This window comes from Tenrec ecaudatus, chromosome 1, assembly GCF_050624435.1.
Source record: "Tenrec ecaudatus isolate mTenEca1 chromosome 1, mTenEca1.hap1, whole genome shotgun sequence".
Taxonomy (NCBI): Eukaryota; Metazoa; Chordata; class Mammalia; order Afrosoricida; family Tenrecidae; genus Tenrec; species Tenrec ecaudatus.
This window is the reverse complement of record NC_134530.1, coordinates 230,790,708-230,818,097: the sequence shown is the minus strand read 5'-3', so window position 1 is coordinate 230,818,097 and position 27,390 is coordinate 230,790,708. Positions and strand designations below refer to the sequence as shown.

Sequence of the window (27,390 nt, the reverse complement as noted above, 5' to 3'; positions counted from 1 at the left end):
TAAATATATATATATAATTATTAGCATTCTGGTTTTGTTTCTCTAGAGAACCCTGTCTAACACAGTATCCAAATGTCACATGCATGCTTGTCAGAAAGACCCCTTTTCATGGATTCAGACACTGGTATTTGGGCACTAAGGAAGGTGTTGGTGTCAACTGAGAGCATGCAGTGGCTGGCTGTCCATGGCCAGTCTCCAGCAGTGGACATTTCTGAGAGAGTTCTGCAGGTGCTCTCCTGGGATTAAGCCAACATCCCAGGGATTCACTTGGGTTTTCGAAATTACGCATCTCAAAATCGCTCTGCTCCAAGGTAATCTACTCCCAACCCACTCAGAGTGACTATTCCCCTTTGAGCCTTGCTGGTATTGTGGGCTGATCACATTGAGCTGATCACAAGGTCAGCAGTTCAAAACCACTAGCTGTTCCTTGGAGAAAGATGAGGCTTTCTACTCTTGTACAGAGTTACAGACTCAGAACAAAGGCAGTTCTACTCTGTCCTACAAGGTCACTATGAGTCAGAAACCCTCCACAACAATGAGTTCCTTTAAAGTAACAGTGAGGAATCCTGCTGGCACAGTGATTCACTGATTGGCTACCAACCTAAAGGTTGACCATTCAATCTCACCAGCGGCTCCACAAGAGAAAGATGAGACAATCATTGCATATATCCATTTATAACCTTGGAGACTAAGGGATAGTTCTACTTGGTCCAATAATCTCGCTATGAGTCGGAATCAACACCAGTGGGTTTGGTTTGGGTTTTAAAGCAGTGGGGGTTCAGTTGTCGAATTCTCCCTCCCAGGCAGGAAACCTGAGTTGGATTCTTGGCCAGTGCATCGCAAGTGCAGCCACCATCTGTCAGGGGAGGCTTAGGCTTACACGTTGCTGTAGGGTTTAGGAGTTCCGGACTAAGGTGGTCTAGGAAGAAAGGCCTAGCAATCTACTTCCAAAACTTCAGTCCATGAAAAAATTCCTCGGAACACGATTGTTTCAACCTGTTGGGGGATAAAGCCAATTCCTGTGCTCAGCTCTCAAATCTATTTCTTATCCATGCTTGCCCCATGCCCAAGGTTGCAGTTGGCTCAGCCAACAAGGCTTTTGAAGGAATGGAATCCTGACCCAGAAACCCAGCCACAGCTGGGCCCTCATGATCTGACACTGTCTGCCCCTTCTCTGCCCTTCACACAAGGCACAAAGAGGCCTCACCCCAGCTGACAGCCCGCCCTACCCTAGCTCACCTACCTTGGTCCCTGGGGTCCCTCCCGCCACAAATCCACCCTGTAAGTCTTCGTGGTCTCATGGGACATTCCAGTTCAGGAGCCTGCTACTGATGGGCACTTGAGTTCTGACTCATGCCTGCCAGCAGTCAACCAAGCTACCACAACTGGTCTCTACCTGCCTGGAGCAACAGAGGAAGCAGGGGAGTGGCCAACTGCCTCCTCAAACATTGGCCACCTTTACCATGAGACCACTAGATTTCGATACTGCCTGGTTGCTATTCCTAAACATTTTATTCAACGATTCCATAGAAGCATTCTGACCAAAGAAGGGAAAACTGCCGGAGAGAATTCCATTGCTTATGGAATCCAGACAGTCTAGAACCATTAAGCCATTAACCGCTTCCTTACTTGTCACCACCAAGAGCCCTGGGATGATCTTTAACCTGAAACCATAAGTCACTCGATCGTCGCGTTTAACTGGTAGAGAATGTTGACTCTGTGATTTGTGCTCTCTGTATACGCTCACTACTCTATGAGACCAAAATGAGCAGCGATGTAAAGAACCAGCTAGATAGAGGCTCAGGGGTGAGTGGGTTTGTGCCCACAGGAAGGGTGCAGGTCCAAAGAGGAGAGTGAGAATGACTAGGCGATTTGAAGAACATAATCACTGGCACCATTGTTCACGGAGAAGTGGTTGAACTGGCATCTGTTTTCAACACAAATAATAAAAACCAGCCTTGGGACCAAAGCTCTTTTGTCAGGTAGACAAATAATAGACTGTCTTGTAAAACAAACATCACCCATGAATAGCATGCTGTCTTAAACAACTAACTACATGAAACCAGACCGGCCATAGTTGTCCAAAGGCAAAGCTGAGATGCAAGGTGGAGAAGGGAAACTAGATCAATGGAAAGAGGACCAATAGAATGGAAATCCCGAGAATGCCGACACACTGTGAAAACCATCACCCAAGTCAAGGAATAAGCTGTACGAAAATTGTTAAGTGGAGAACCTTTCCCCTAAAACACAGTAACATGCTACTTTAGATATTCCAGCCTCCTGGTCCTGTGCTGTCTCATAGAATCCAACCAGCCACCCAAGCTGAAGGCACTATGGTCTCTACTTACCACTGAGGATAGAAATGATTCTGAGCACTGGGCAAGTCGCCCAGTTTCTTCAACTACAACCAAACAAATAAAACCAGGCAAGAGGGATTTTGAAGTCCGTACTGCTGTTCTGTCTACTTGGCCATCAGGGAAGGTCAACGCCACTCTGCAGCGGCTAAAAAGAGGGCATGCAAGAAGGAGGGGGTGCCAGTTACTAAGGCAGACCACAGAAGAGGGATTATCTCTGCAATGCTTTGGAAGACCGTGGAGGAGGGTGTCTATAGCCCTCCCCAGGCTCAATGGGGCTTCTGTATCCCACCACTCCACTCATCGGGCAAAGAAAGGTGGGAGAGGGAGCCTTTGTCAGCCTTTCCTTCAGCGTTCTGGCTAACTACTTGGGAGTCAAGGAGACCTGATGGCTGATGGAGATGTCGTTATGCGTGGGGCTGCTAACCACACCACCAGAAGTTTGAAGCTACTAGCCACTCCCTGAGGAAAAAAAACAAGGCTTTCTACTCCCCTAAGGAGTTGCCACCTTGGAAGCTCATGGGGACAGTTCCACCCTGTCATGTAGGGCAGCTCTGAGTCAGAATCCACTAGAAGACAGTGAGTTTGGTTTTGACAGGAGAGGAACATAGGGGACAAAGCTGGGCCCCTTGTAGGGCAGGAGGCGGTAGGGAGGTGCCAAGAATGTGTGGCACTCTCTGAGACCACCACAGGCAGCTGCAGAGGCGGGCAGCTGCAGAGGAGGGATTATCAGGCTCTCGAAGCCCTCAGAGGCCCTCTGAGCGCGGCAGGTGTGCATCACAGAGCGAGGAAGGAAGAGGACAGGTGGTTCCCTGGTCACTGGGGTCTGCAGGCTCCCGGGGGGGGGGGGGGAGAAAGGGACAGCCCAGAGGCAGGGAACTGCCTGAGAGGGAGAAGGGAAGCTGTGCAGAGGGCAGGAGAGGGGCATCGCCCTGTGAAAGGCCCCAGGACTGCTCTGAATTGGTAAGGAAGGAAGGGATGGAGCCTGTGTGGCATGCTTCCGTCATCTCAAGCCCTGAGGTGTGGAGTGGGTGTGGGAGCATGACGGAACAGGTGTGGGGGTGTGGGGGTGTCCTCCAGACACAGACTCCCTGGGAGGGGTGTTCACCGGCTCTGCCTGGAGGATCTGCCGGCCTGCCACCTTCCTCATCCATCACTTGTCACTTACCCCAGGGTCCCAAGTTATTCAGAGTGCCTTTGATTGGCCCGGCTTTTACCACCGTACAAGCGAGCTGAGAACCAGGGACACTATGTGTCCATCCCAACCCACGTGACCAACAGCGAGTCATCCGCACGGCAGAATGCTGCTGGTGGCCGCCGTAGTCCCGTAGTCCAATTCTGGCTGTTAATCAGCCATTAAAAATGAACACACACTCCCACGCAGAGGGACCCCAAAAACCTTCCCATAAGCAAAAGAAGCCATCACCAAAGATCATGTGTTGTACGATGGGTCCCATCTAAATGAAATATCCGGAATGGGGGTTTCCAGGGAAGGAAGGGCTGGGGGGAGTGGAGACGGGGAAGAATGCTAGATGGTAAAGGATTTCTTTTGGGGTCATGGCACTGCCTTGGCAGTACAGGATGGTGGCAGTTGCACTAACTGCCCCAGAGCTGAGCATGAGCCTCCATTCCTTTAAACTCCAGACGCCACATGGTCACCGCTGTCCCCACAAATGAACTCTCAGGGCTGATGAGCATTTTCACTTCTATTTTCGTCTTGTCCCCAAGCCCAGACAAAAGAGCAGGGGGAACCTTGGCTTGCAGGAAGGAGGCCACACAGATCAAGTCTTCCCTTGGAGCCAAGCAACCCAGACAGGGGTGGGAGGGTAGGGTTGGGGGTGGGTGGTGGAGGGGGGCGGGGACAACCACTTCCTGATGCAGCTGCAGAACCCACACCCTGCATTGCATTCTTCTCTGTTCTCAAAAGACACACACACACACACACACACACACACTCCACTGCTGAGCTGAATTCTGCTCCTGCTGCTCCCACAGGGACACCCAGGGAAATACTCACGGAGGCAGAAAAGCTCTTCAGAGTCCAAGCCTGCTCCCTGCCTCCCCTGCAACTCTGAGCGCTCAGAGATCAGTGACAAAGGTGCCAGGCTGCTGGGGCTTGGCTATTGTCCCAAGGATTATCGATTCAACTCCACCCAGAAGCTCCTCAGATCCGGTGATCTACTACCAAAAGATCACCACCATGGAAAACTCTCCCATACATGGGGTCACCAGGAACCAGGATCCTTTTGATGGCATCTGGTTTGGTTTCTGTGGTTTTACCACCTGTACAATGGGTGTTCAGGTGCTGCCTGCTGACCAATAAACATCCTACCCTATAGTACAGACTTCAGCCCAGGAACCTCTATTAGGGCTTAAAATCTGAGCACCCTGTTTGCAGAGAGGGATAACCCAAAATTCCATTGCAGCGTGCCCTCGTGGAATGAGCCTCCAGTGAATTCCTTCTGACCACTAACCAAGGAAGTTAATAGTCTGCCACCACCCCCCCCGCCCCCCAACCGGGCAGAGTGCAATGGAAAGTGAATCACTTCCACCCCTCTCCAGCCAGCACAGGGAAGGGCAGTCTCTCTTGGGGGCTTGGCTGCAGGGGTCCTTGATGGGCATTACCCTACTAGGGACAGTACAAGGGGTTGTATAATCATGAGTCCTGCCCTGTTAGTCAGGCCCTGATTGTAAGACCCAGGACCAATGTTGTCAGCTCTTCTATCTAACATACAGTGCAAATCCCAATCATGGTCCTGTTCCTGCCATAACTGTGATGTATTAACCTGCCACGAATCATGACTTTGCGAGAGTTTCCTTTGTTCCGCGCCTTACTTAACTAGCCTCCGGACTGCGCGTCTTCTAACAGGATAATGGCCTCCCCCATTGGATAATGTGTCTGTGTCTTTGCCCTTTCTGAGACTTAATAAATGTTCTCTTCAAATGATATTTGAGGCTGGGGACTCTTTTGCACCCTAAAGCAGACCCGGGCAAGTCACTTCCCCCATCATCTCCTCGTGAGTAGGCCATCCAGATGCTGGCTTGGACAGGAGAGTTTCTCCTGCCTTTGTCTAGGACCCAGAAAGAGAACCAACTCAGGGCCTGAGGAAAAAAAAACACCATTCCACAGAATTAAACACACACACACACACACACACACATCCCGCAAAACAAGAAAGCAACAACCAAACGCATTTCCTGCTCCTGTCTCACACCCGTCTCTCCTACAGCATGTCCTGTCTCTTGTTCAACAGAATACATTTAGAGGCAGCTGTGCTGTGTTTTGTTTCCACAAACTTCTTTTTCAGGAGAAAACACATGGAAAATATTAGTAACATGCCTTTTCTCTTTCTAGCTTCAAATACTGGCACAACGACACCACTTCATAATACATAGCTGCTATCTCATTACCTAGAGCTACTCTAACAGAAATGACCCGGTAGGTGGCTTTAACAAACCGCTTTATTCCCTAACAGTTAAGGAGGTTAGAAGTCTGAATTCAGAGTACCAGCTCTGGTGGAGTGCGCTCTCTCTCTGTTGGATCATAATTTCAGAGGAGACCCCTTGTCTCCTTTCGGCCTCTGTGAGTCTTGGAGTTCCTTGAAGATCTCCAAATGTCTTGACGTCAATCTGCCTGCGAGTCTAAAAGATTCTCAGCATATGGAATATAAAAAGACTTTTCTCCAGCTTTTCTCCCCCAAATATATGTCAGACCTAGGACACTGCTTGCAACTAATGGGAAATGATTGTCACGTTATCTCCCTGCAGGCATCAGCCATCCAGAGCTAGCAGACTACTGTCTGGTCCAGTGTGGGTGGGCTCACTCCCTCCAGTTAAGGACAGTGGATTGCTTCCTCCAAAAGCTTAGAATGAATCAAGTCTCCAGCTCAAGGACAATCAAGGTTAGGCCACCATCATGAATCTAGGATCCACCATTCTTGTCACATGTGTACCTTTAACCCCTCCTCTTCCTATAGCATGTATACCCCTAGATCGCCCCCTCCCATTGCTATATTGCCTATGGTACAACCCCTTCCTGTGACGTAGGTCATTACCTGTAATCAGGGGTCTTGCACACTCCCAAAGATATGTAAGCTTTGGTTAGAAATAAATCACTCTCTCCTGCCCTCTCCTCCCATGCCTCCACGTGGACCACCAAGAAGGGCTGAGTTGATCATGCTACCATGAAATGTGTCTGACTCCTTTATTTTACTCTCTCTCCTATCTCTTCTATTCCTTATGACTTGACTATAATCTTTATATATCATATCCATATAGTTGCACCTACAAACCCGTGACAGTGTTAAGGGCTGGTCTCCCCTCACATCAGCAGAGGGACCCTGGGTTCGAAAGACACAGGTCATCCTTCTTTCTTGGTGGTAGCAGGTCCCTCTCATTTGGATGTACTTGTTTAATCCCTTTTACATCTCAAGAGATGAGCTCAAAACACAACCTAGTCCTGTAGATTGTATCCTGCCTTTATAACATAGCTGCCTCCAATCATGTCTCAAGAATGTCACAGCGGTGAGGAGCTACAGCACAAAGTGGATTACAAAGACAGAACACTGAGACTCAGGGCCCAGCTACACTGGCACATGCTTTGAAGACTGTGGTAGTTAAATAATCTGTTGTCAATTGGAAACGTAAGAGTGAAGAGGTGGAGTTTAGCCTGGTAGTCAGGTCGCAGCTTGATGATCTCATGTGGAGACACAGCAGAGCTAAATAACTCACTGGCGGCACAACACACACTCATTCCCTGCAAGACATTACTGAAGAAGAGCCTGATGGAACTACACTGATGCAGCCAGAGCCCTCTAGGAAGAGGAGCCACATGGAGACCCCTGCCAGCACTGAGATGTTTCTACCGCCACTGGATCCACAAGACTTTCCACCCACTGTCCTGTGATCTTCCTGCACTGGGTGTCATTGCATGTGTTGTGTGAGTTTGAAGAGGAATTTCTACATTGGTATCGGGCATAAGGGTGAATATTGGACTTATGGACTTGATCTGGACTGGGCTGGGATGTTTTCTCAATATTCACTCTTATACACATGAGTGTCTATGAATTTGTTTCTCTAGTCTACCTAAACTAACACAACATTAAATAATAATTGATAATTCTAAAATAGCACAATACTTTGAAATGTCTTCCAAATAAGCAAAACCAGTTGACATTTTGTTCAGTAATCCATTTATTACACAGAACTGTATACTTATAAATTCACAATCCATGTAAAATGTGCATGAAACCCTTAACTGACTGTATTACTCAATAAATAGAAGCTCCCATTCCATAGTTGCTATGGATGAATGAGTTTATGATCCAGTAAGACCCTCTTAAGAATTTCTAGGCTATAGAATATGTTTGCATTGTTTGGTTCTGTCTATTTTATTAGGAAAACCTCAAACTCCTTCATGAGATGTATAATTCCTTTCAAAGGGCCCTGGTGGCTTAGTGGTCGAGTATTAGGCTGTATTCCGAAAGGTCAACAGTTTGAAGCTATCAGCCACTCCTCTGGAGAAAGATGAGGCTTTCTATGACCATAAAGAAGTACAGTCTTGGAAACCCACAGGGGCAGTTCTACCCGGTCCTAAAGGGTCACTGTGAATCAGCATCAACTTGATGACAGTGAGTTAATGAGAATTCCTCTGACCATCATCACCTTAAAAGGGTCTGACTTAAATTTGTCAAAATAAATAACAACTGATGCATGAGCATCACTCTTCACTCCTGCCCTATGAATTCTCTGTTTCCAGCCAACATACAGCAGCACACAGACCTTCCCACAGCTTCCCAGCAGAGATGTGCACTTTCCGCGGAATGCCCTGCCCTGCTTTCTCTCGGCTTTGGAAAGAATCTAAAACTGAGAATGGCATGAGGTGCTTCTCAGCATGTGATCACTTCCTTGGGTTGAAGCCAGGGGGTACAATCACACTTCTGAGCAGACAGGCACTCGAGTGGATCGTATTTAAAAAGAAAAGATTGGTACCTTATGGGATATGAATGTCAACTCTGAGTAAATTCAAACAGATCCCAAACATAAACATCTCCAACCTTGATGGGCTTTATCTGAGCCATCATTTCACAATCCATAACACCAAAGCCCTGTTGTTGTTGATAGACTGCCGTCCAGTCCAGTTGATTCCGACTCACAGTGCCCTGTGTACAACAGAAGGAAACAAGGCCTGGTCCTGGGCCGTCTTCACAATTGTTCTTATGTGGGAGCCCATTGTTGCAGTCAGGAGTGACCACAGCAGGAGGGTCCCTGTCAATGAGCTTAGGGGCACCCTACAGAGAAGGCAGTCAGTCCACAGGCCTCCACACCAGCTGGGAAGCATGTGAGCCTTGGGTGCTTCCTCTCAAAGTACTTCTGAGTGAAAGACTTTCCACTTCATCATTAAGTCAGAAGCAATGCTTGGATAGAAATTTCTACTTAAACACTAACTCTTGGGCGTGGCTTAAAACTCCAGGGACTTCAAAATGTTTGTGGAAAATGGAATGAAAAGATAGTGGGCTCTTCCCAGGACTCTTTGAAGCCTCCTGGCACTGCTTACAAGAACACATCCATGTGTTGAATATTCCAGAGGAGACCGCATCCAGCAGGCTAAACTGTGGTCGTCTTCTGTATTCCATGAGTTTATCAAAACACTCAGATTTGCTGTGAATGCCGCCAGAGTGGCTGGAACTGCTGCTTCCAACGTGGGAGTGTTTTTCATGATCAAGTTTTCACCCAAACCACTCATTTTGCTAACTCAGTTGTCTTTGCCTGCGTGTGTTTAAGGCAGAGTGAATAGCTGGACTTTGGATTCGAGATGTGTTAACCCAGCCTTCCCTTGCCTAAAATTATCACACACACCTAGTACTGGTCTCTTCTCAGATATTGCTGTTGTGTACTGTTAATCCCACCTCCCAGCCACCCAGGGACCCAGGGGAACTGCCCCCATGGAAGGATTCCTAAACTGTAATCTTTATGTGAATAGATTGCCAAAGCTTTTCTCTGGAGCTGGTAGGTGGGTTTGAATTGCCAACCTTTCCATGAGCAGAGGCGCTTAACTGTTACACCACCAGAAAAATACTTCAACCAATGTATTTGCATTTTAACTCTTCTAGAACTCTTTCAAAATGCAAATATTCCTGAGAGAAGGGCTAGGATTCTACCGGCCTGGTGCCAATTCTCGCACAGCACGTGTGTCCCGTGCCCCCAAATAGTTACAAAATGAAAGCGGTTACTAGATGCTTGTTGTCCCCAGAGGACACAGGGTCAGTGCTGAGGGCGCAGGAAAGTGGGGCGTGCAGCCCAGGCTGGGAGCTGGAGTCCCGCCGCACGATTCATCCTTCTAGGGCTCCTCTGCCTGCCACGGAGATGCCACTGGGTTGTGATTAAAATAAATCTGAAATAGCCAAATATGGAAACGACCGGGAGGCCGACCCAGCCTGGAAAGTCGGTCTAGAACGGCCCAATGGGGCCAGCAGCTAGAGCGCGCCCCACACTCAAAAAACGCACTGCCATCCGTCGATTCCCACTCAGCCGGACGCTGTAAGTCGCTGGAAATTTTCCAAGCCGCCAAGACCCGACGAAGCAGTCACACAGGAGAGGCCATCCGGCGTGGGGAGAAGCCAGATTCCAGGAATGCCAGGAGCGCTCCTCGGTTTCCCCCAAGGCCCCTTTGGAGCGCTCCCCAGCGCGCGCGGTGAGGCGAGCAGAGCAAGCCCCGCAGGACGGCGGGGCAGACGTGGAGCGGCTCGGGTGTTGCCCAGGTGGAAGGGCACCTACGGTGTGTGTGCGGGTGGGGACGCAATGGTTTGCAACGTGCCGGCGTCTGAACGCACCCCTGCACTTGTTCCGCACCCCCGAACCCGGCCCCCCGCGTCCACGCCTCGCCCCGACCAGCCCCGCCGCGTTGCCGTCCTCCCACCCGTTCCCGGGCCACCCAGACAGCGACAGGCGCCGGGGCCCCGCTGCCCCCCGTCCGCCAGCGGCGGCCACTTGCCCGGCCAGCTGGCCCCAAACGTGGTGCCGAGACCTCGGCCGCCTGGGTCAGACCTTCCTAGGCCTCCCCACCCGGCCGCCGCGCCTTCCCGGAGACCCGCCGTCGGGAGGGCGCACGAGCCGGGACTCCCAGGGCCGCCGCGCTTTCGGTTTCAAAATAAATGGAACGCACCCAAGAGCGTCCGGGTCTCCACCCCACCCCACGCCCCGCCGCGCGGCAGCTCTGGAACTTAATCCTCCCTCGCCACCCGCCCCGGGCGGCGACTGGCGACCGGCGGGGACTCACGTTGGCTGGGCGCGCGGGGTCGGCCGGTGCGCGGCGCCACGGGGAGCAGCCCGCCGGGGAGGCGGGCGAGGTTCTCAGCCCGGAGCCCCGCGAGCGCGGCTGGGGAGGAGGGAGGGGCGCGGCAGGGCGGGGACTGAGGCGGGACCGGGCGCCCGTCGGGGGCGGAGGGGCGCCTGCGGGTGGGGCAAGGGCGGGCGCGGAGGACGCTGTTGCGCCCGGTAACAGTTCCTCCAGCAGTTAGCGACTGAACCTGCTGGGTCTGGAGCCGGTCCCCACTCCCATCACGTCGATCCCACACACCCTACGTGTGCACGTTCGCCGCAGCGGACAGCCTGGTCTTCTTTCCCAAGGAGACGCTGGGCACCTAACGCCTTTCGGTCACCTGCCCAACACACCGAACCCACGGCGTCACCAGGACTCTTAACCTAAAAATAGAAATTATTTAGCATTTCCCTAAATAGCTTTGGATTACACACATGTTGATCCCCAGCAAGGAAGTAAGCAAGCTCAGTCAGTGCTTTCCTGTTGGGGGAGTACGAAGTCTTTCTGGTGGTTTCAATCCGCTAACAGCCCAGCAACATAACCAGGATGTCCCCAGGGCTCTCCCAATCCTCCCAGTGTTTTGATCCACTGATTCACATCTGAGTTGAGGTCTGATCCTTGCCAGAGCTGGCTGTTCATTATACCAAACATCTCATTTGATCCCATTTTACAGACGAGATCGCTGAGGTCCTGAAAAACGACTGGGAATGAAGTGTCCAAATGCTCTATCTGGAGCTTGACTTCCTGTCTTCTGACTCCCGAGTCCCATGTTCAGAGTGAGAACCCATGCTCATCTTTTATGCAAAGTGGCCCAGAGAGTCAAAGCACAATTGCTAACCTACCCAGTGGATCCCAGGCAGAAGGACGTGGTGATCTGGTAAAGAGTATAGGCAAGAAACCGCCGCAAGGTGACCAGATTTTAACATTGGTAAAGCGGGACACCATTGATAAAACTCATCCTGGCGAAATAGCCACCTGGCAGCCGAAAACCGTATACCCTAGCTTGTCGTGCATTCTTTCCAAAAACCGGGATTTTTTAAAAAACGCTGCGGGATGCGGGGAAAATTATTAAAAATTGGGACTGTCCCGCCCAAAGCGGGATGTCTGGTCCCCCTACATGCACATTTCTAAGCAGACCGGGACGAGAATCCCAGCTTCGGAGGGTCGATTCTGAAGCACAACAGAAGGAAACACTGCCCGGTCTGGAGCCATCTGCACAATTGCTCTTCACTTTGAGCCCGTTGTTGCAGCCACCATGTCAGCCCATCTTGTCCAGGGACTTCCTCTCCGCCTCTGCCCCCTACCTCTATCAGCTCTCTTTCCTTTTGAAATAGGAAACATCACTTTCTTGATCTGAGCTTCAATGACTCATCAGGAGTCTTTTTTTTTTTTAACCCAGTGCTACTGTAACAGAAATACCACAAGTGGGAGGTTTTCACAAACAGAACTTTATTTTCTCCTAGTTTAGGAGGCTAGAAGTCTGACTTCAAGCTCTGGGGAAGACTTTCTCTCGCTCTGGGGAAGGTGCTTCGTCTCTTCAGCTTCCTTGGCAACTTCCACCGGTTTTGGCTTCAATTTCAGTCCTTCTCTGTTTAATCTTTTTTTTAGGTCTCCAAGAGACTGATGGAAAACACACCTATACCAACCCTGCCTTGATAACCCAACAAAGGGCAGCTCCCTCTTAAGTGGGATTATCATCACAGGCTTACCTGCCAGGGTTTACAATGCCTTCTAGCCTGGTAAAGAGTTACAGTCTTGGAAACTCACTGGGCAGCTCTAACTCTGTCCTGTTGGGTCACTGAGAGCATTATTCACTGGATGGCAGTGAATTTCATTCAATCTATAGCAGTGGTTCTCAACCTTCCTAATGCCGTGGCCCTTTAATAGTTCCTCATGTGTTGGTGACCCCCAACCATAAAATTATTTTCATTGCTACTTCATCATGGTAATTTTGCTACGGTTATGAGTAGGGCAACCCTTGTGAAAGGGTCATTCGACCTACAAAGGGGTCTCGACCCACAGGTTGAGAACCGCTGATCTCCAAGGAGGGCCAACACCATAGGAACACATTGGAGCCAGGCAGGGACCTACACAGGAGGAAGGAAGCCGCTGGAATCCTAGGGTTTGGGAAGGGCCGGCACATAGGGGTTGGGAGGGAGGGGCTGCCCTGGCTCACTGACAGCCTGCTCTGGCCTGGACTCCTATTTTCCAAGAGGAACCAGAAATCCAGATTAAAAACTGATAAACAGTCAGATTAATGACTCTGTGAAGGAATTTGGAGATACCCAACTCACCTCATCTGGGCCTGCCTGACACAGGGTAGGTGTTTGGTGACCTTCAGTTCCTCTCTGCTGCCCCTCACTTTCACCACTGTCTACTCCACACCTCTCATTTGCACTAATTTGTCATCCTGGCATAGGAAACCATGATTGCCCAATTACAAACGGCCACGCCCAGTCCATTTCAGCCCTGGGGTATGGATCTTTATGGGTTCTATTTCCTTTTTGAGGAGTTCCAGTTTTCCTAGTTTTATACTGTGTACATTCAAAATTCTGGTTACCAATGAATATTTGCAGTTTTTTCTTCTCAATTGGAGCCAGACTGCATCTGCAAGTGAAGGTCCCATTGGGAATCCACATCAGGAACCTTGGCGCTACTTTGAGAAGGTAGCTCTTCTCAGTCTTCGTTTGATCTTCCAGTACTGTTTCAAACACTGTTCTGCTGCTGTGCTTACGTTTGTCAGTGGCCAGTCCATCTGAAGTGACCCCTTCTTCCTTCTCCTAGACTCTTAGTCTGGAAGCTCTGCTGAAACCTCTGGTCAGATTTCTGGTGACTCTGCTGGTATTTGCAGTTACAGCTTCTAGCATCCCGGCCAGACACACGTCAAATTGAATGAGAGGTAGCATTGCCATCCACACATAAGGCAATCTGTTTGGTTTGTTTGTTTGAATGATAGCTCCTTGCATTGGCTGGAAGCATTAGTATTGAATGTGTCTACAAAGGGGCTTTTGTTCGTGGGGGAAATTCCATCATCTTTTCAGTCGTTTGCTTTTTCCTCATGAAAACCTTTTTGAAGCCTCCCTTGTTCATGCAGGTATTCTCAGGCTCCTGGTTCTTTCCCTGATGGCGCTTCCCTGCCTTCCTTCTGGAGCTCTCACCTCCGACTGATTCAAGCAGTCGGTTTTGACTGGGAATAATACCAAAACTTTCAAAGCAATGCTGGGATAGTCTTTCTTGTCGTGGGGTTTAGGGAACCCAGGACTCTAAGGATAGGAGTCTCAGTGGAGCTATACAAGAATTCAAAATGCATGTTAGGATGTCAAGAACATGCTCTTGGCTCCCCGTTGACCACAGAAAGCAAGGAGGTGTGACTGAGAGAATAGAGAGCAGAAAAGAAAGACACTGGTCCCCAGTCCAGCCTGGTGGGAGACAGGCTCCCCTTCCTCAAGGATCTTGAAGGTGAATAGGAAGGACAGGCCCTCAATGTACACATGAAACAAATGACAGCTAACATGCATTAAGGAGCCCTCATGGTGCAGTGGTCAGCTGTTCAAAAGGTCAGAGGTTCTGATCTCCAATGTTCTCTGTACAAAAAGAGGCAGCAGTCAGCTTGTGTAAGGAATCACACACTCACCCACTGTCATTGGGGCAATTCTGATGCACAGGGACCCTATAGGACAGGGTAGAACTGCCCCTGTGAGTTTCTGAGACTATCACTATTGATAGGAGTAAACAGCCTCATCTTTCTCCTGCTGAGTGGCTGATTGTTTCAAACTGTAGACCTTGAGGATCGTCCTACACCCCCGGGCCTCCTTCAGTAGAAGACAACCTTGGAAACCCCATGGGGCAGTTCTACTCTATCTTTTAGGGTTGTTATGAACTGAAACTGAATTGATGGCAATGTTTTGTTTTGGGAGGTGGCACTATATGCAAAGTACTGTACTCGGTGCTTGATATTAACTTATTTAACTATTAACCTATTTAATCTATTGAAAAACTTTCCTCAAATTTCAAAACTCTTAGGTTGGGAGAAACCCAACCTCACTGTTGTTGAGTCACTTCTGCCTCATTGTGACCTTATGACCTTACAGGACAGAGGAAACTGTTCCGTGGGCTTCGGAACTGTAAACTTTTATGGGGCCAGAAAGCTTCATTTCTTTCGCATGGAGCAGCTGCGCTCTCAAACTGCTGCCCTCCTGGGTAGCAGCCAAGCTCACCTTCAACGCACGGCAGGGAGTCAATTCTGACTCCCAGCGACCTTATCCGACAGGATCTAACTGCCCCTGTGGTTTGCAAGACTGCAACTGTTTACAGTAGTTCCCACCGGAACCGCTAGCTGACCCTGAAGTTGGCAGCCTCACTAGTAACTATGCCACCAGGCTCCTTAGGTTGGGAGAGAGGTGGGTTTAAACCTGGAAGTCTGGCTCTAGTGCTTTAGTTGTTGTACTACCCTGACCCTCAAGGAAATGACTGATGTGAATATTTAATGACAAAAGCTGTGTTAGTGTTTTGAAAACACTTGGCACTAAATCCCACATAAGATATAGCACCTCATTTGTATAAACAGAATCCAGTCTCCAAATGAACCTGCAAAATAGGTCAGGATATGAAATATACACATTTATCTTATTCCTCGAGACACCCCAAGATAGCCTCAGACTTGAGAGAGACTCAACTGCTAACCTTGCTGGACAATGTGACAATGTGGGGATTGCAGGCATGGCTGTCAAGGAAACCAAGCTGAAGGAGAGGTGAGGGCGCCACCCATTGGAGGGAAACAACAAACAGGCTGCTTTTCTGTGATAAGAATGATGTACTTCAGTGGGGGAGAGTAGGGTAAAAGGTCACATCTTCCATCACCTCGAGATCGGTAAGATTAGACGGGGAAAAACCCTCTCCTCGAGCCTTTGATGGTCTCTCAAGCTCCCACTGCCAGTTACAGTGGAAAGTGTGTGCCTGTCAGAGACGCACCCCTGGAAAGTGTGAGGCAGCAGCCAAAGCAGCACCTCAGGGTCTGCACACACGGCGCTCCCTCGCTGGGTGCCGTACTGTGGATGGGGACTAGATGAATGCACACCTATTGCTTTTCTGTATTTCATTTCCCGAGCCAGCGACACGTGGTCCTTGTGATTCTAGCCAAAATGTCGACCCCATCTCTGATCATCAAGAGAGGCGGAGGGTATGGCAGGCTTTCTCCCAGGACCGATGCAAATTTGGAAAGAAAAAAAGGTTTTCTTTTCCAAACCAAACAACTCCATAAACTCATTGCCATCAAGGCGATGCTGACGCCAGGCCTCCGGACCTGAAGGATTCTGTGAGTTTCAGAGTCTGTAACTTTTCAGGAGCAGAAAGCCCCATCTTCCTCCCTCTTTTTCAAAAGGATATATATGTTCAACAGTTACTTCTTTAGCTTAGGAACTCAAGAAAGACCTAAATCCATTTTGTTCTACCTCGTTTCACAGTTTTTTATTTACTGTGTGTAACTGTAAATGGCAACTTGAAAAATAAAGACGTATACTATGTCTGTTGTCATTTATTTTATATTGGCTTCAGCCCTGCTCCCAACACACACACACACACACACACACACACACACACACACACACACAATCTCTTCTTTCTCTTCATGATTTGTTACCTGGCATCTAGTCAGTAGTGTCAAGGTACACTGCTATACATCCCCAGTGTACAACAAGGAATCAGCTAGTTCTAAACATCATTCATGTCAAGGTTGAAGATCCCTGCTGCATGCCATTAGTTGCTTTTCAGATGATAAGCTAAACTTTCATTCTCACGATAAATACCACTGGATTATGTTACATAACCCCTTTACAAATTTTATTTTAAATCATTTATTATGTTTAATTGCTAAAAGAATATTAAAAAATAATCTGTTTGAAAATGGAAATGGAATCTTCTCTGTAAAGTGCATGCAGTTTATTTTGTGTGTATGTGTTTTTAAATCATTTTATTGGGGCTTGTACAACTCATCACAATCCATCCATCCATCCACTGTGTCAAGCACATCTGTACATCTGCTGCCATTGTTCTTCTCAAAACATTTGCTTTCTACTTGAGCCCTTGGTAACAGCTCCTCATTATTCCCCTCCTCCCTTCCCACACCATGAAACCTTGATAATTTATAAATTATTATTATTTTGTCATATCTTACACTGTCCCACATCTCCCTTTTCTGTTGTCCGTCCACCAGGGAGGAGGTTATATGTAGATCCTTGTAATCGGTTCCCCCTTTCCACCCAACCTTCCCTCCACCCTCCCGGTATTGCCTGCCACTCTCACTACTGGTCCCAAGGGGTTCATCTGTTCTGGATCCCCTCCTAGTTTTTAAGATGAAGGTTTAGATGATTGATTTAAGACACTTTTTCCTAAAGGTATAAATGTTAAAAGCTATACATTTCTTCCTATGTACTGCCTTGCTACAGCTCATAGATTTTTATTTCATTTGCATTCAAATCAAGATATTTTCTAATTTCTCTTGTAATTTGTTTTGATGCATACATTTAGAAATGTTTAATTTCAAAATAGATTTCTCTACGCTGCTGACTTCTAACATCTTATTCAGAGAACATAATTCAGATGATTTGACTCCCTTTACATTAAAACTTGTTTAAGGTTTGTGATCTGTTTTGGCAATATTTCATGTACACATGAAAGTATTCATTCTGCCGCTTTAGGCTGCAATGATCTATAAATTGCAATCAGGTAAAGGTGGTTGGGAATGTTGTCCAGCTCCTTTATATTCTTACTGATGCTTGCTTGACTTGCACAGGCTCTCTCAGTTGTTGAGAGATGGGTGCTGAAACCACGGACGATAGTGGTGGGTTTACCTACATTGGTCATTATGAAATGATCACCTTTATCACGTGATATAATACTCTTGGCTTTTAAATCCACGTTGTCTCTCCAACTTCCTGTTGATTAATATTAGCATGATTTATCATTATCCACTTTGTTAGTTATTGATTGCTGGATAACAAATTGCCCCCACCCAGCTCAAAATAAAGCATTTCAGAGTTTCTATGACTCAGGAATGTGGACCCAGCTTGGCCGAGTCCTGGGCTTTGTGGTCTCATAGGCTGTTGCAGTGTCAGCTGGGCTCTAGTCATCTCAGGATTTACCTGGGAAGGATACGTGCTTGTTGGCAGGATTGAGCTCCTCACAGGTGGTTGAACCGAGCGCCTCAGTGCTTTGCTGTTGGCAGGAGGCAGCCCTGAGTTGTTCCTCTCATGGACGTCCCAGCCTGGCAGCTGGCTTCTAAAACATGCCAGCAGAACAGGCAGTACTGTCTGCTAGCAAGACAGACTCCACCACCTGATGTGACCTAATCACAGAAATGTCATCCTGTTCTTGTATTCCATTGGTTAGAAACAATCACTGTCCAGCCCACACCTAAAAGGCATGACTACTAGCAGGGAGGGATCTTAGGTGGCTGGTCCACATGTCCATTTCTAATATAAGATTATGGGCTTCTTATGAGAATCTCACTATTCTCCTGCTCCTTGGCTTTCATGGAAATGGGATACTGTCAGGTTTTGTCCTAAACCTGTCTCCATGTGCTGGTGGCAATGCTCTTGGCTTTCTAGGACTATTATCTAAAGTTTTCAAAAATTTCTCTCATCATTGTCATTTCAGCCAGATTCTGTTCTCTTGAGCCTGGTATTTGACTTTTTAAATTTATATTATACTTAATAATTCAAGGTGACAGAGATCCAAGTAAGCTATGGCAAAATCTCAACATGCCTCTCTAGCAACCCTTACAGTCTCGGAAACCCACAGGGCTTCCTACCCGTCCCACAGGTTCCTAACCCTGCTCCCGACTCCAGCTCACCAGAGCACTTCCGAGACGAAACTGAGCTCAGAAAGGTTAAGTTGCTTGTTCACTGGGGTTGGCTTTAAACTGTTTTAGTTATTTTTTGAGGGAGGCCTCTCAAAATCACATCTATTGTGCTAACTTGTTACATGAGGACATTGATTTCAAGTCATAATCAGTTAATAGCACAAAGGGTCAAGATATTAAAGACAAGAGAGGAGCGACTCTTCCATTGTAAGCTAAATAACCAGGCAAGCCATCTAAGTGACCGAGTCCCCCCCACCCTCCTTTGGAAAGGGCAAAGGGTCAGTGGCCAAGCCTAAGTGGTTCTGGTTCTGGGGTAGAGATCTCTTTAAGACAAATAATTCTAAAAAAAGCTATTCAGGGAAGTTCTTAAGCCACCTTTTTCCCTTCTTTTTAAGATCACTTTATTGGGGGTTCTTACAACTTGTTACATAAGGCAATACACTGAGGCTGTGGATGGGCCTTGGGCTCATACCCTCCAGCAATACAAGAACACTTTGCTCTAACAAAATGGCATTTTGGGATGCTCACCCCACCCCCACTCCGACCTCCATGATGGCTGAAGACAAAATGTGTGAATAAGCAACTGTGAGGACAGAGGATGATGCTTCTCTAAAAAGCTATTCAAAGACCCACAGAAAGGTCACGGGGAAGAGTTGAGGCAATCAGGGTGCAGTAGGGCATTGATGGAAGTCACCTTATTATTGACCTTCTTAGTTATTGGTAATTGCATCTTATGTTTACATAAAACCAAATGATACAGAATAAAATAATTAATCTTTCAAAGTCAGTCCAAAGTGGGGCGGGAAGAGCGATAACTAAAGCATAGGGACATCAGCGCGCACCTTGAGTACATGGTGAAGACAGCTCTGACACCTCCAGGCTCTTTCTTGAGACCCTGCTCACCAAATCCCACCTGTAGGATTCTGAGACGTACGAACTCACCACACGGTAATGGGCTATTCCCCATCGAGAGACAATCTGCTGCCATGGAACGGATCCCCTCATATAGCAACCGGAAACGGCTGGTGGGTTTGAACTGCAAACCACGCAGTTAGGAGTCCAGTGCTTGCCAGACATCATTTGTGAACACTTCAGTCCGACACTCATTTCTGGTGTTTCTGTGGTTGCTGCTCTCTCTTCCCTATACAGGACTCGAGAAGGAGAAGGACAGATGAGTCTCCGCACCCCCTGCCCTTTTCTCAAGCAGCTGCTTGGGCAGCCACTGAAATAAAATCTTTTGAAAAACGATCAACTCATATTTAACATTCCCTTTAATGTTTAGACTTGGAACCCATTGCTAGAGTATTCTTCACCAGGTAAGTTAAAGCTGTAATAAAGAAGAATGGGGTTACTGCACCCCTACCCCCGAGAGAAAGCAGTCTCTATCCCCACAAAAGTTGTCTGAAAATGAGGTGAAGCTTCTAGTATTCTCTAGTAGAGCAGACTTCGTAAAAGACTTTCTGTAACCATTGTCTATTATCTTTTAACATTTTTAGTCTAATATGAAGTTAATCTATAATGAATATTTTTAAAATATGAGAGATCTTAGTTTTCTCCCTTGTTTCCTGTTGTCTAAAATGTATTCATCATCTATTTTGGGGAAGTCCATGCGTAGATTCCGGGTAGCGTTCAAAGCCAGCCTGTTAATCTTCTTGAGAATGACACCTTAGTGCTAACTGGTCAGGACTTCTTTCCAGCACTTCATAGTGTTTCTATGACAGCAGGAACATGGAAACGCAACCTATTAACTAAACTTGCTACTTGAAGTAAAGTACTTGCAGCATTAATAGTTATTAAAGCCATGACGGCCACATTCTTTGCTTGCTCCCTACACTTTTTAACTGCGGTATGGGTGAAAGCGCAGAGATTTTCCACTTAATAACCGTTACACATTTTGTTTCCTTAACATTAGTTGCAATTCTGTGAATGCAACAGTACTCTCCTTGCTTCTTGCCTGGGTCCCCACACCCATTCATTCTTCCTTGTCCCCTCCGCCCCCCGACTTTTGTTTGGGAGGCAAAAGCTGTCCCCTTTGCCCCCCTTCCATATAGTTCTACAAAGAATGTAGGCCTATTAAGACATGTTTACATTCTTGAATCTTTATTTTACATTCTATTTTACTCATTTAATTGCAAACTTAAGAATTATAGACGTTTTGATTATAACTTACCTTTACCTCCACCCTTATTACATTTCAATTAAATTATACAGAATATTGTTTCCATTAAACTTACCAGGTATACCAACAGTGATTTATTTTTAGTTACGCAATAAAAACAACACTTGGGTGCAGATTTCTTCAAAGTGATAACCCTGACATTAATGAAATTGGCTATTATGGGATTTCTAGGTTTTGCTTTTATAAAAATCACTATTTAGAATTTCACAGTAAAGAGGTCCTAGATTCCTCATACAACATGAAATTATATAAAAATAGAAGACATAGACATCTTTAAATCTTTAATCCTTTGATTAAGCAGCAAGCATATCACTCTTCCAGGCCAAACACTGCTTAAATGAAAAATAAAAATAAATGACGTGCAAAATATTTACAAAATATGCAAAGCACACGATAAAGACATCTCACTATATACATGTGTCATATGACTAATGAAGCTAAGATTTTCCTAGTGTGTGCTCTAACGCATGGAAACCAGATTACAGCACAGCCTCAGGTGCGGCACCTTGGCCCATGTTGGGCAGGACAGATGTTAGATGAATCACAATATACGAGAGCCCGCTGAACAGATGGTGGGGCTGTCCAACTTGATTGACATACGCCACATACTGTATACTGAAGGTCTACTGACAGACAAGACAGACAAGACAATAAAGGTTGTATAGGTATAGTATGCACATACGCAAGACGATCTATGTACTTAAAAATTGCTTAGCTTTTCTTTTAAGATATATAACTGTCCCCTGTGGCTTTTAAAGTAAAATTCTTGAGTACTAAGAATTCTTAAATCTGTTAGATCTCCTGGTTACAATCCAGGACCAGGAACTTTGTGAGATGATCCACGAGGAAGGACTCATCCTGGAAGGTTTTTATATTACGCCAGGACTTCGGGATCTTATGGAAAGTGGCCGCCTAAATTTCACAAGTAATACTAATCAATGGATTCCGTTTTTGCTCTTTAGTTCATTAAGATCAATGGCAAGGGCCACTTTTTCCAGTTTGGGGAAAAACATGACTTTTCAAAACAAAAAAGCATCCTTAGATGCTGTCCATGTTGTGAAGTAGTTTTCAATGTAACCACACGTGAACCCGCATATTTTAACCTTGGGTTCCACTAGTACAGTAAGCTAAGTGAGCTGTCCCTTTGCGCAAGCCATGATTCTAATGTTAAATGGTTGAATCAAAAAGTATTTGTAACACATTGCTGAAATACTGTCACCTGCAAAATTTTCTTCATAGGGAAAAATTTTTTTTCTTCATAGGTGCGTAATGATTATGTGTGGATTTCAGAAGATTTGAAGTATTGTGTTGTTGTTTTATAAAAAGGGATCTTGGCATTTTTAGTTGACAACACAATTGTGACAATCCACTGATATATTTTTAGGTAACAGAGAACAGATTCTTAATTTTATTTCATGAAATGACGACGATTTAACCCTAAACCACACGCGTAGTCCAGGCTGGCTGCAAGGATACACAAATGCACCCAAATAGTACGATAGAGATTTATCGAGAAAACATCTTTTATATTAAACGCAGACCATCGTAACACGTATGAAGGAGATTTTAAGTTCAGAAAAACCTCGACACAAAGAGGGTATTGCAAATAAAGGCTTCCATAACCACCTTGTCCACATAAATGACAAAATAGAATTCTCTTCTGAAGTGTCCAAGTGTAGGCAACTACAAGTTAAAAAGCATATAGCATTTAGAAACATTAAAAAGCAAAATAATAAAAATGAACTCTTTTCAAGGAACCTAGACGTTGTACTTGAACTAACAAGCTCTCGTCTGTATGTAAAATCACGAATCCAATCCTCTTGCTACGGACAGACGACAGCCAGCGACCTTTCAACAGGGATTTTGCACTAGGACCCTTGAATGTATGTGTTAAAGGGTCTACAGGTTCAGTGCGTTCTTTGTGGTTTCATATAATTGCTTTGCAATTGATTAAATTGCTTTCTTTTAAAGGAATATATTAAAATCCCTTTGGAAAAGAAAGCAACATCTTTTGAAAAAAGGGATATGCAGCTTTAACTTCTTAAATATGCATTAAATGAACTTATGTCAAAATCTAAAATGCAGGCTATTTATTCTTGCACTCCTAACATAGGAAAATGTGTAATTAAAAAAAAAGCTTTAAATAAAAGGGGGGGGTCCCCAACATCCTTAAGAAATGAAAGGAGTTCTCACAATTCCTAAATTAATAGTCCTGTACGAAGAGCCCTGACTACGAAGAGGCCGGTGTATAAAGAACTTCAATAAAATAAATATAGTACAAACAAAACAACAATAACAAAAAAACCTTGGTATGTAGAATACTTAAATCTTTTTTTTTTTTTCTGGTTATGAGATCACCTCGCTGAACATACACTTTAGAAAAGGAGGCTACCTGGAGGCTTCCTGCCGAGTAACACTTTAGTCTAGTGAGACATGTCTGCTGCCATTCACTTATGCTACTCCACTGCCACAGAACTAGTCTGCAGCCTCGGTCTCTAGGACAGACCATTCCTTCCTTTCGTTTGCATCAGTCAGATGAGCACGGGGATAATGAGGGGTGATGAGTCACTGCCGTTTGTCCAGTGTAGTTTTTAGTGCAGTGAGGACTGTGAGTCTGTCTGAATCCCGATAAGTGATGGGGGCTGTGGACCACCGACTGTGGACAACCCTGGTCTTGGGTTTAGACGGGGTGGCATGGAATTAGCAGGGCGGATGAGAGGTGGCGGAGGCTGATTTAAGGTTGGCCGGGGCTGGATGAACCGAGCCTGCTGCTGGAGTGGAGGAGGCTGCCGGTGAAGAGCAGGGGCAGCTGGCAGTGTTGGACGAAGCAGTGGTGGAGGCTGGTTCAGAGTGGCAATGGGGGCTGTTGGTGTTGGAGTGGATGATGGGGCAGGAGGTGATGGACCCCGAGTCCGAGGAGCCTGTGGGGTGTGTGCCTAGAGGTGAGAAAACAAAACACACACATGAGATGGTGGCTCCAAATGAACTTAACACAATATAGTTTGGGCTGTCACAGGAAAAACAAAATCAAACCAAAACATAACACCAGTGTTTATTGGAAGCACAAGCTTCTTGTCTTTTAAACAAAACAAAACAAAACAAAACAAAAACAAAACTGAAAAAGCAATGAAGCTACCAAACAGGCATCTTATTAGTAAACAGCTTAACACTGGGAATAAAAATAAGACTATGAAAGAACAATACACTCTCCGTTCGTCTGGGTCAGAGCTAGCATGTCATTGTGACTTAAGAGTCACTAGAAATGTACCACTGAGTAAGTGTATTGTCAGCCTTTCATGTTCATTTAGCTAGTCCTCTGACAAATTAACCTTACAGAACACCACACAAAATGGTGATTCCTCAACTCATATTAACTCAAATCCATACGCAAACACACCTCCTCTTCTTCATCAGTGCTCTTCCCTGATGGCACATTAGAAGCACTTTTTGTCTCCTCCCCTAAAGTAGAAGCATCACCATTAGAAGCCTGGGTTCCTTGTTCTGCTTCCCACTCCTGCAATACCTCCTCTAAGTTAAACCGACGCCTGTAGTTTACAAAGAAGTTCTTCACTTGGCCAACAGTCTTGTTGCCAATTACATCTGCAATAGCTTGAAAATCTTTACCATATTTGCGGACACCTGGAAGGCAAAGTAAATAATACACCTGTGAAGGATCAACAAGGAGAGCTGTGTGGACTACACATCATGCACACACAAACGATACCAGCAACGAATAGCCTTTCTGATAAACTGCTCATTCCTCAATCCTGAGACAGAGGCTAAGACACCGGGGTCACAGGATGAAAACTAATGATTATGTCATTTCATCGAGCCACTCACTTGCCTTCAACTGAACGATCAGAACTTACCATTTTTTACATACTCAGTTATTTTCTCCAATCCTCTCTCGAACTCTCAAATATAGTCCATTATTGTAAAGCATTGAATTCTTTGTTCCATCCTCAATTTCCCTAGTAGCCAGTCACCTAGATTTGAGCAACACCGTTTGTGAACAATACTGGATGGGAATGAACCATCTCTTCCATCCCCTCAATGGAATGAGTGAGCAGCCTCAAGGGTCCCCATTAAGAAAAAGCATGGTGGTTGTGGTCTTAATGCTAACTTTAACATGACTGCGTGCCTATTCCTCCAGGTTACCAAGGAACAGAAGAAAGATGGGAAACCACACATTTAAAAAACAAGACAATCATCACTATTGGATGGACAAAAATTGTTAGGTCTATTTCACAGTTAGTTGGATTTTAACTCTTCTAATAACATCTGAGGACTCTACAGATGAAACTATGCTTTTCAGCCCGGAGACTAGCTTAGAGTGGTACCTACTTCCAGAACACCTGTTTTGCTTACCATTACATCTTAAACTAAAAAGAGTTGTACAGTGTGAGAACTTAGTTTCATTTATGAACCAATTACATTACAGAATTTAAAGCGATTTTATAATCAGATAATAATTTGGTCTTAAACTTATCTAGAAAGAAACATTTTGCTCAAAATATCAAGGCTTAGCAGGAATTTTTGTTTTATAATTTCATAACTACTATTTGAAATATCAGAAATAGTACCTCATTAATGAAAGAGAGAAGAGACAAAAATATTGGTGTTGATGTAGTAAAGCCTTTGTTTAAGCAGAAATAAATACGGGGACTAGGTAAGTAGATAAATGGAGATATTATCACAGAGAAAAGGGCAACATAAGGACATGTTTAGGAACCCAGCAGAAATGCTAGCTATATTCTCAACTAATAATAACTGGTGCAAATTCCCTATTACCTTAAAGCAGCAGCATCGTGTGGCAGGGTTCCCATTTTAAATCCAGCCCTTCTGTTAAATTGAAAATCTGACAATAAGCATCTTTGGCTACATTCAACTAGTCGGGCTGGACTCTACAGAGAAGTCTTCACATCTTCGAGAATTAGTGATGAGGTCTGACATTTATCCCACAATCATATCTTATTTTCAATGTAGTCTGGGGTTAAAACTATGGTCATTTTCTCTGCTCTTAAAGAGAAACATATATATATGTATAAACAGTAAGGTAATGTCGAGTTCACAAGTGCACCAAGGCAGAGTTCACCATGCTTATCAACATACATGAATTATCCGAACACTCACGAGAAGATTTTCCAGAGTATGAACTATGAGAGCACTGAGTTTCCTCAAGGGGCTACTTGGCAATGAAAATCTGGGCTTATTTTACAATAGGAGTCATTGTAACATATTCAAATATTTCCCTTATCACTTGAACATTGTAAAAAAACAACTCCTTTCAAATAGCCAAGTCTCTGTGCCATTTCTCAAGACAAAATCTGATCATTTCATAAACCCACTAGACCTGGGACTCTATGTGGATACTGATTTTCATAAGTACTTGCATTTACATCTAGAAATGGCCAAACTTGCTGAACACGAGTTTAGAAATGGAAACATTAAACAAGCCTAGAGTTAAAGCTTCTGATTCCTAGCACTAAATTATATTCAGGCTAACTCCAACCCCAAATCAGAAGATATTACGATCCTTAGAATATCTACTTGTTTAGCAAAAGTATTCCCAAATCTACCACTAAGTTGTACCCAAGTCTGATTCCAGGATACAGTTCTTCTGACTCTATTCCTTTAGAGCAGTGGTTCTCAACCTGTGGGTTGCAACCCCGTTGGGGGTCGAACAACCCTTTTAAAGGGGTCACCCGATTCATAACAGTGGCAAAATGACAGTTATGAAGTCGCAACAAAAATAATTTTATGGTCGGGGATTCACCACAACATGAGGAACTGTATTAAAGGATCCCGGCATTGGGAAAGTTGAGAACCACTGCTTTAGAGAGGTTACTTCCTTATTTTCTACTGTTTTAAATGGCCTTCACTTTGTGAGCAATGTGGTTACATTTTACAAGTTAGAGACCTCAATCCCAGAATTACTTCCCACTTTTCCAAGTTACTTGGGTTTAGATTAAAATGCCTGGATTGCTTGTTAGTTCATGCACATCAGTCCTGTATCACCTACTTGGCTGGCAACATCTTAAGCCGCCAAAACACTGCAGACTGCACTCTGGGTAAGGCTCCCTCCCTGCTCTCAATCAGTGTGCAAGAAAAGTGTACCAAGGCAGGAATCCCCTCAGGCTGCACCACAGCAAAGGGGGTTCCCTAGCAGGCTCTGGTCAAGAGCAACCTCATGTGTCAGCCCTGTGTTGAGACAAGCTTCTTCATTTTCTCCGTGTGCCATGAGGTCAAAGGGTACTACTGTCCTATGGTGTTCGAATCAGCACCAGCTTTGCTACTGTTCTGAGTAAACAAGATATACTCAGGAAACAGGAATCAGATTTGTCTTTCTTCTTGTGTTTTACTCCATTTTTCTTGCCAGATCTCCTGAGAAACCACACAGTGGCATATATGATTTCTTTATAGGCTCCAAGTGCCAAATGCTGCTGCTGCAAACAGCATGCTTTGACTAGAAGGCGGGCTTCTTAGGTTCTCACCTGGAGCTCAACTGGTCAAAGACCACAGGAAACTACTTCTTCAAAAGGAAGAACCCCTACTTATGATTTGAAAGGCTAATCCAACAAGGAATGAAGAGCAAAGACCTCAGCAGCATACTGGCACCAGAACTACCTTAGTTCTGATCTGCTCCTGGGAGGAAGGGAGTCCATCATTTTTCTATAGT

At 45.8% G+C, this 27,390-nt stretch overlaps 2 protein-coding genes across 7 annotated transcripts in view; both read right to left on the bottom strand.

Annotated features, from left to right (window-relative positions):
- TRAF5 (TNF receptor associated factor 5) overlaps positions 1 to 10,749 on the bottom strand; it is a 58,047-nt gene extending 47,298 nt beyond the window's left edge. For both annotated transcript variants that reach the window (XM_075530045.1, XM_075530054.1), the window contains exon 1: positions 10,633 to 10,749. The gene's annotated coding sequence lies outside the window, so the exon portion shown is untranslated. The remainder of the gene's footprint in view (positions 1 to 10,632) is intronic.
- Positions 10,750 to 22,202: 11,453 nt separating this feature from the next.
- RCOR3 (REST corepressor 3) overlaps positions 22,203 to 27,390 on the bottom strand; it is a 50,703-nt gene continuing 45,515 nt past the window's right edge. For 2 of the 5 annotated variants that reach the window (XM_075530006.1, XM_075530014.1), the window contains exons 11-12: positions 24,109 to 24,350; positions 22,203 to 23,647 (exon numbers count right to left, since the gene is read on the bottom strand). In XM_075530006.1, coding sequence (XP_075386121.1) covers positions 23,303 to 23,647; positions 24,109 to 24,350 — 587 coding nt within the window. In that variant the 3' untranslated portion in view covers positions 22,203 to 23,302. The remainder of the gene's footprint in view (positions 23,648 to 24,108; positions 24,351 to 27,390) is intronic. The other 3 variants (XM_075530026.1, XM_075530035.1, XM_075530021.1) reach the window with 2 other exon arrangements.